At 43.3% G+C, this 8,786-nt stretch overlaps 1 protein-coding gene across 1 annotated transcript; it reads left to right on the top strand.

Annotated features, from left to right (window-relative positions):
* Positions 1-411: 411 nt before the first annotated feature.
* On the top strand, positions 412-4,350 carry LOC128366541 (uncharacterized). The gene is made up of 6 exons (XM_053327275.1): positions 412-545; positions 2,243-2,589; positions 2,757-2,832; positions 3,184-3,262; positions 3,385-3,568; positions 3,708-4,350. The coding sequence occupies exons 2-6, from the start codon at positions 2,245-2,247 to the stop codon at positions 4,338-4,340; spliced, it is 1,317 nt and encodes a 438-aa protein (XP_053183250.1). The 5' UTR covers positions 412-545; positions 2,243-2,244; the 3' UTR covers positions 4,341-4,350.
* Positions 4,351-8,786: the final 4,436 nt, after the last annotated feature.

Below are 8,786 nucleotides of genomic sequence, written 5' to 3'. Positions count from 1 at the left end.
CACTGCACATATTGTATATAGCGTATGTGTGCATCTCACGGGCCGCCGCCGTAGTGCTTGTGCCTGTGTTTACACCCGCTCGCAGTAGTAGAGCAGCCCTGCCCGACCCGACACCATACACACGGGCGACACATGAGTGGGCAGGACCGTGAGTGCCGGGGCCGCCGTCCAATCAGCGGAGAGTAAAGCAATCACTGGCTGAAAGGGTCAACCAATGGTGTGCGCCTCCACCGGGACAACAGCCAATAGGATGCGCGCAAAACGTGGGCACGTGGATCCGCGCACATGTTGACGCTCGTAAACTGGCGAGAGAAAGAGCCAGCAAAGATACAAACCGATGAACAACCGGGCGGTGAGTGTGAGCGAGAGTGTGTGCGCGTGTGTGTGTGAGAGAGTGTAAGGGAGAGCTGAGGCTGAGGCTGGGCGCCCCGGTGCTGCTCCAGCCGAGGAGTGCGTACTAACGGACACATTGTATTCAAAGTCTCAGACAGACCCGTGAACGATACTTTTGTGGCAGCTTCTGGTGTGTTATTTCAGCTCTGACGGTGAGTATTTCCTCTAAGCTCTAACGGTTTATTTTTTTTTTTGTTCGTCTTGTGAGCTAAACGTTTCCCGAAGTTGGCAAGCTAGCCTGAAGGAATTTCCTGTCCCACTATATCCTGTATGAGCCTCCGGGCCAATTTGTGATAAACAAAAGCTAATTTATATCTTATGTGGGTCTCATGTGAGCTGATAATTCACATGTAATGATGTGCTTTCATATCGCCGGACCAACTCACTGATTAACCATGTTTCCGCTTACATTTGTTGTCATGGCATTAAGATTAATATCTGATATTTGAAGTGCTTTGCTGTGAATGTATAGTATTATACATTTAGCGTGTATTACTGCTTGTAATGTGTTGCTGTGGGCGTCGTGGTAGCGCACATAGGGCAGCCAACACCTGAGACGCAGCCTCATGGTCCTACCTGTGCAGACTGTGCCAACATATGCACCACTGCCGCCCCCTCTCCATCCCCATCCCCATCCCTGTCCACCAAGAGCTATGAACCAAAAAAACAAATCAAAAAACCCATGGGGGAAAAAAATAGGCATAAGGACCAAATAGGATTATAGTCTTTTTCCACAATTTGAGTTAACTCAGATGCCTTTCAGATTGGTAACATTTAGGTTTTTAAGAGGAAATAACAAGGCTGAAAGGAAGCCAGACACGAATGGCGAGGCATTTTGCTTGTTGTAAAAGCTGATCCGGTTTGTTGAAATCTTTATTTATTCCTGAAACTGAAGACTCAATTCTTGCTTTTTTTGCGTATGTGTGGGCAATCTGCAAAAAAATTTGCACCACTCTACTATTGTCTGTGTTAACTATTTTTGTAATTTGTATTTGTAATTTAAAAAAAATCTTTGTTGATGTTGATACAAGTTGAGTGACCCTTCTTATTTCCCCGTCTGTGGTGGTGGGATCAGAGAGCAGCAGGCACTCAGAGATTACACAGAGGAGAGAGAGAGGGAGAGAGAGAGAGAAAGCGAAAGAGATGAAAGAAAGGCACATGGCCTGAGATACAAAATGTAAAATGTGAGTAAGAGAGGAAGAGGAGGAGGAGGGCTGGTCTGTGGGAGAGGAAGGGAAGAGGAGCACTGGGCTTGTGTGCAGAACGAACATGATGAGCTGAAGGGAGAGCAGAGAGAGATGAGAGGCATACAGAAATGCAGCCGGAGAGGAAATAGAGAGGTGTGTGTGTGTGTATGTGTGTATGTGTGTGTAGGGAGGGGGGGGCAGAGACAGAGAGGAGGGGCTACAGAGACCACCAGAGGCAGTGAAAGAGAGCGAGAGAGACGGCCTATTCTGATTCCACTACTCTACAAGCTCCCATCCCCCTCACATTTTACTCCTCGCCAGTCTCCAATCTCCTCAATGGGAGCCAGACATGCACTACCATTGTGTGCCTACTGCCTACCCCCAGTCCCACTCTGCACCATGTTAAACTAGGGCACTGGTATATACCCACCATTTTGAGTAATTGGGGTTATTATTTTTGGGAGATGGATAGGAAAAATTGGCAAATGGGAAAGCAATGATCAATGTGTCTCTATTTGGCCTGTCTCTCACTCGAGTAACAACTTAGATCAGATTTTGAGTGTTCAGCTGAGCTTTTGTTTTTATGGCTTTTAAATTGATTTGAGTGTCAAGTTATATCTAGCTCTCTTCTAATGCTGAATTTCTACTATTCCCCCTCACAGTGATGCAGTCCCAGGGTAGCACTTCCTCCCAGCCCTCCTTCGACTCTCTGAGCTCCAGTGACAGCCTCTTGTTCAGCGACTCAGAGCAGGCTGAAGATGACACAGACGTCTTCCTGACAGACAGCTCCTCCTCCGTCAGCATCATCAGAGCGGGCGGGGTCGCGGCCAATGGGGACGGGGGATCGGAGAGTCCCGGGTCCCAGTGGGCATGCGATGGCTTCACCGACAAAGAGGAAGAAGAGTACAGGTCGGGGAGCAGCAGCAAGGCGGCTCACATCGGCCTGGATGAGACAGATCCCGCAGGCCAGATCCCAAAGTCCCAGGGAGACCTGCTGTTTGCTCAAAAGGTAAGGGGAGTTTTGGACAGTCAGTCCAGAAAAAGAGTGATGAGAAAACAGATGACAGAGCAATTCTTAAGATCAGTGAGCAAAGGAAAACCCAGCCGCTGATTCAGACAGCAAGGCCTAACTCAAACTGTGTACTGATCTATCTTCTCTCCTTCTTCCTCTGTCAGTGTGCTGAGCTACAGGGTTTTGTACGGCCCTTGCTGGAGCTGCTGAATGGACTGAAGAAGGGCCGATTCGACCGGGGTAAGCATCCTTACTGTCTCCACACGAGCATGTGTGAAGACTGTTAGCTGAAGTTGTAGATGCTGAACACTGGTTCATATGATCTGAGTGGCCTCAATCCTTTGAAACAGAGAGTTCCTTTGTGCTCCAGTCTATATTGACGCAGCCTATTGATGAAGCCCAAAGTGCAGTGTGTGTGTGTGTGTGCAGCGACAGTCTTGCGGCTGACTCATCAGCTCACGAGAGTTTGCCGATATCACAAGTGAAAGTTGTGTGTGTGCATGTGTGTTTGAGAGAGAGTGTATGTCTACATGTGCGTGCATCTACCATGACTATAAATGCTGACTGGAGGATTACGTTTTTGATTGGCAGGTTTGAGTAGTTTCCAGCAGAGCGTTGCCATGGATCGAATCCAGAGGATCGTGGGTATTTTACAGAGACCTAACAGCGGGTAAGATGTCATCCACGCTGCCCCTCTGTTATTCTCATCTTGCTCTCACATTATCAGACACTATAATCCATGTGCTCCTCACTTCATTGTGTTTCCCTATTTGCCTTTCGTATATTTTGTAGGGAGAAGTACCTGAACACTCTCCTCCAGGTGGAGATGATGCTGAAGCTTTGGTTTCCTCATATCACAAATCAATCCGTCTCTGCAGCCTCCAGCGTCACTGCGTCCCCTGCTCGCTCCCTCCAAGAAACCACCAGCTCCACCCCACCGCACAAGCACAGAGATCAGTTACACATTCCTGTCAAGGTGAGAATACACATATTCCTGTGTGCGTAAGTGCTTACTTGTGCACACACAAACAACCGCCCCCCTCCATCAGCATCACCAGCCCCACAAAGTGAGTTCTTTTATTCACTGGCAATTTATTCTCCTGTTAATTTTCCAGAAGCGCAGACTCAGTTGGACAGGTACGGACTCTGCTACACCTTCCCCAGTGCTTCTCAAGTGCCCTCGCATCAGTGCAGAAGAGCAGAGGGTGAACCAAGTTGATGATGAAAGGGACCACCCTCCTCCTCTCCCTCCTCCTCCATCACTGACATCTGATGCAAAAGAAAATTTGCCAGATGTAGCCGGTGACAGTCAGCAAAAAGAGGACACAAAGGGAAAGGACAGTGATAGCGAGGAACCTGGCGAGCTATCAAAACCATACAAAGCAGGTCAAAGCTCTGAGCCCAGCCTGACATGGGTGCATGTCGCCCCCATCCTGTCCCCACGAAAGGCCTGCTCCTCACATGAGAGCACAACAGCGGCAGGTACAAGCGAAAACCAGCTTGCCGCTGTTGCTGTCCTCCCACCTAGCAGGAAGGGCAGCCCAGCAACACAAGACAGCTCCATCTCTTCTACCACATCCTACAAGCACCACAGAAATCAAAAGAAGCCAATCCGGTGCCAAATTCAGCCTGTTGCCGGACAACAGAGTGAGAGTGAGACCATCGAGACCTGCCAGGGTCAAAGCCAGTCTCCTCATGTCACACTTAAGCCTTTGCCCAGGGTGTGCCCCACTCCTCTAGAGACCTGAAAAAGCAAAAGCCGACAGCCTCGCTTTGTTACACCACCAAGCTAAAAGCTGCAGTGAGAGCAAGAAGGGAAGAGGCTGATGATTATAAATGCATTAAAGAGAAGAAGGGAGGGAATAAATATAGGTGCTTGGAGGTGGAAGACAAATGATAGATCACACGCAACCACTCATCAAATACACTCAATTATAACAGTTATTTCAAACAGGACATAATGTATTTGTATGAACCAATGCATAGATGTTAATAATCACAATTCTGTAATAACCTAAACATGTACAGAGGAGGTTGTGGCTGAAGGCAGATAGGAAAAGACACCTGAAGTTCAAACTATTTACAGGTTATTGAGTAATATTAAGAGTGATTTGTAAGAGTAATAGGAGAAAGTGATAGTTTCTCCACAGCATGAAAGCAATCATTGTATTAAGAGATGTTTCAATAAACATCTAACATGAGGGTTGAACAGACAAACTCACGTCAATATTCAGAATGAAAGCGATGACACAGTAACTCTAGTTAGGATTCAGTCCACATTGCAGGATGAGCTGAATTTGATTCTAGTCTTACAGCAGGAGACACCTTTTGAGCTTACGCTCACTTGTAGATAGAATTGAAGCATCTGGTTTGAAGAGGAAAAGTTACAAAAGTAATTGAACATTTTGTAGCTAGTGATGTGTACAGAACGCAGCATTATACTGTACGTGTGGTGTGTTAGAGTCATTGGAGACTGTGGAAAAAATGATGTCATCAACTCACGAATGTAATCCAAGAACTGTTTGGGAACTTGGCTTGCAGATCTATGGCAAAAGCATCGAGAGGAGGGACATCACAGCAATCAGAGGTCACATAACTTTTCTCGTGTTGTTGTGGATCAGACATCTTTGTCCGGTCCACTGAAAATGAATCATGAAAAAAAAAATCCAAGAAAAACTTTGAAAGACCAGCCTGAGGAAAAACAAGGACCACTCAAAAGACACGTGACTCAAGTCCCACAGTTAATTTATTCATGTGTTGATCTGACACTGCATTTATTTATTGTTTGTATTTATTTATTGGGCAGCTGGGTATTGCCTGCTGTGCGCTTGCATAGTTTGGCCTACAATTTTTTTTTTTTTTTTTTTTTGAGCCGATTGGGAAGATGCTATTGACAGTTTGTTAGTGGTTTTTAATTGCTGTCATGAAGAAGAAAAAACAAACTGAAGGAAGTGAAATCATATGTTTTGGACTATTGGACTACTGTGCCTTTTAACCAAATAGGATGTGTTAAGAAAAGCAATTTGGTGCTTTCAGTGCATTCATACTGCATTGTGATTGTTTGCATTTCACAAAACCAGTACACATTCAACCATGAAAGCCTACATGTAGTCATTTTCATCTTGCTCCTGAAGTTACACACAGCAACAACAGCAACAACAGCAACAACAACAACAACAACAACAACAACAACAACAGTATCATCAATTTACTGCTTAACAACCAGCATCCAACTCTACAGTCAATCACATCTGCAACTTTTACACACACCAACAGCAGTGGCTACTCTTAGTGGTTATAGTGTAGCCTTCTCTGGAGGGGTTTCTCTTGGTTCTGATCAACAGAGGGACAGAATGAACTGCACTTGTTGCTGGTGCTCTTGAAAAACTTGAAAAAGAAAAATTCAGAAAATATAAACTGAAGGGAGGAAATCTTTATTCGCACCACCCTCTACTGCTGCTATTGTTCTTCTGGTTCCAGTCCTAATGTAGATGTTAAACAGGAGGCTCTCTCTCTCTCTTTAATTTGGAAATCTGCTCATAATATTCTTGTAAATGTAGGAGAGGTGTTAGCAATGTGATTGGATTTAACTATTTTGCTATATCCTTTTATTGTAAATATTTAAACTAAAATATTTTTAAATTGGTATGAATGGCTCATACATCATTTACAAAAACAGAGAGGGGAGATACAGGATCTTTTGTTAAGTATACGTGTACCAGACTCCTCCCAAAAAGAAAATTAAAAAGAAGCACCACATGTGAACACAGAGCCACCGGCAGCCTCCAGGTTACTGCCTATGTTTTTCTTTTTGGTGCAAGGAGTGAACAAACCCTCGGTCACAGACACCAGAGTCAGGCCGTCGTACCCCGTCCCATCTTCAAACGGGGGGAGTATGATGTGCCAGACGCTGACTCTTTATCAGAGGCTGGGGGTGCCTTCCGCTTCACTCCTGTTTTATACACGGTTGTGGTATGACAGAGAAACCAATTGCACTTATTTTTCATTGTTGATGTTCTTTTTTTTTTCCATGTATGTTTTTTACTGCAGCAACCACTGCTGACTGGTCAGAGAGAATAATGTCTTGTTTATTTTAGCTGCCTCTTTCTTCTTCCATTGTAAACTGACTGTAGTTCCCCCCTTCATATGTGTTATAAGAGCTCTTATAATTCATCCATGAGTTCCCCCCCCCCTCTTCGCATCCCCTCCCCCATTCTGCTGCATTCGTCTGCCCTTGCCCCTCTCTCCTTCATCTCCCTCATTCCTGTTTAATATGTTTTCTTTCTTAACTAAACTCTAAAGTCTTTCTCACACTCATCTTTACATGATATTACTCTTCTGGCTACTTTTTCAATAATACAAAAAGGAAAACATTTTTTAATAAATAACACATTTTTGAAAGCTGAACTGTCTGCTTGTGTTTTGTCTTCCATGTGATTTTATTTTATATTGATATTTTTTTTTTAAAGCTATAATGTGATGCAACGCTGTGTTTCGGAGCGCAGCACTCACGAAACAGATGTGTGACTCGATGGGGTGCAGATTTAGAGACTGTACATTTTGGAGTGTGCGTGCGTGTGTGTGGGTGGATGATGAAGGGAAGGAGGGGTGGCAGACTACAGCCTCAGTAATCTGACTGGCAATAGCAGGGGGGCTGGCTGATCCTCCAACCAGCTGCTACTACAGAGTGCAAACACTCACGTAGTCAGGGGCGGATTTAGTGATTTCGGGGCTCCAGGCGAACTCTGTCTTTGCTTTATTTTCACCCTTTCTCCAACTGGGACTGTTGGCATTGGCAGTGTTATAAGAAGTGCTCTAAACCTCTTTTTTTTAAGTAAAACTATTAACACCACATGGTAAAAATACTGTTTATTTTTCACTCAAAGGGGAAGAGTGAAAGAGAGGTATTACCAGCACAACATACTTAAATGTACTCACATTGAGCTTTTAATTCTTACATAATGCTATAGAGTTTAATCAATAATAATCCATTATATTTTGTGAATAAAAGCTGAATTTCCAACATAACCAGTAACATTTATCTGTCAGGTAAATATATTGGTGCAATGTTTTCCTCTGAAGTAAAAGTACACAGTAAGTAAGTAGCTAGTATACAGTACAATGGGGTTAGGGTTAGGGTTAGGGTTAGGGTACAATGGTTAGAATAGTAACATTGTTCAATATTTTTCATATTTAAACATCATAATAAATCTTTAGCGATTTCATGGAGTTGCCTACCTTGAGTTCATATGTAAATCTTAATACATGTGTGTGTGGGTTGATTGTTTATTTCAGGAGACCATAGTGAGTAAATACCTTTACATCAAAACATGAGTCAAACAAGGGATATCAGGATGATTTGGAGAAAAAAAAATCAGGGTGAATCAAGGTGAAAATCTGACACTGATCACTCACTGCTTTAAGAAAACTACAAAAAAGAACTGTGCTACCAGTGATGTAATAAAATACAATACATTGTCTTTTATCTTTGCAATATGGTTAGGGAAAAAAACTAAAATTTGCTGATTACTAAAAACTCCAAAACACACTCTAGTAAATAATATTATGAATGTTATTGTTACACCAGAATATGAATCATTTGCGAAAACTCAGCAAAGATAAAAAATAAAAAAAAAAGTTTAAACAGTATTGGTGATAAAATATAACAGAGCTACAATAAAAACAAAAAATCATTTTTTTAACTAGCAATTTCTGGTTCCAGCTTCTCTGTTGTGAGGATTTGTTTTTCCCTGTTTTCATCATAATCTGAAAATCTTTGGATTTGGGAATTATGGTCAGACAAAAGAAGATTTTTGTACATGTTATCCAGGGCTCAAATGTCTAATTGTGACATTTTATAAAGTAAAGGATTAAGGAATTTATCAGACTAATCATTAATTCTAACATTTTCTAGTTGCAGATGTAATATATTTAATTATAATTCAGCTCAAATTCAATGCTGAAACCATTTTCTCTCCACTCCAGCATCACATCCATGGATACTGCCTGCACATGGGCACGAGAGTGGCAAATTTTAAGAGGGTGTGGTTTGATTTCTCCCTGCTCAGACAGGATGAAATCAGCCATGCCGCACGCACACACACTCACACACACACACAGTCACACAGTCACACACGCAAACTTAACCAGAGTCATAAACAGAGATACACATGCGTGTGCCACTCCCCCACCGC

This window comes from Scomber japonicus, chromosome 10 (assembly GCF_027409825.1).
Source record: "Scomber japonicus isolate fScoJap1 chromosome 10, fScoJap1.pri, whole genome shotgun sequence".
Lineage (NCBI taxonomy): Eukaryota > Metazoa > Chordata > Actinopteri > Scombriformes > Scombridae > Scomber > Scomber japonicus.
Note: the sequence above shows the minus strand (reverse complement) of the source record. Positions and strands in the feature narration are given on the sequence as shown.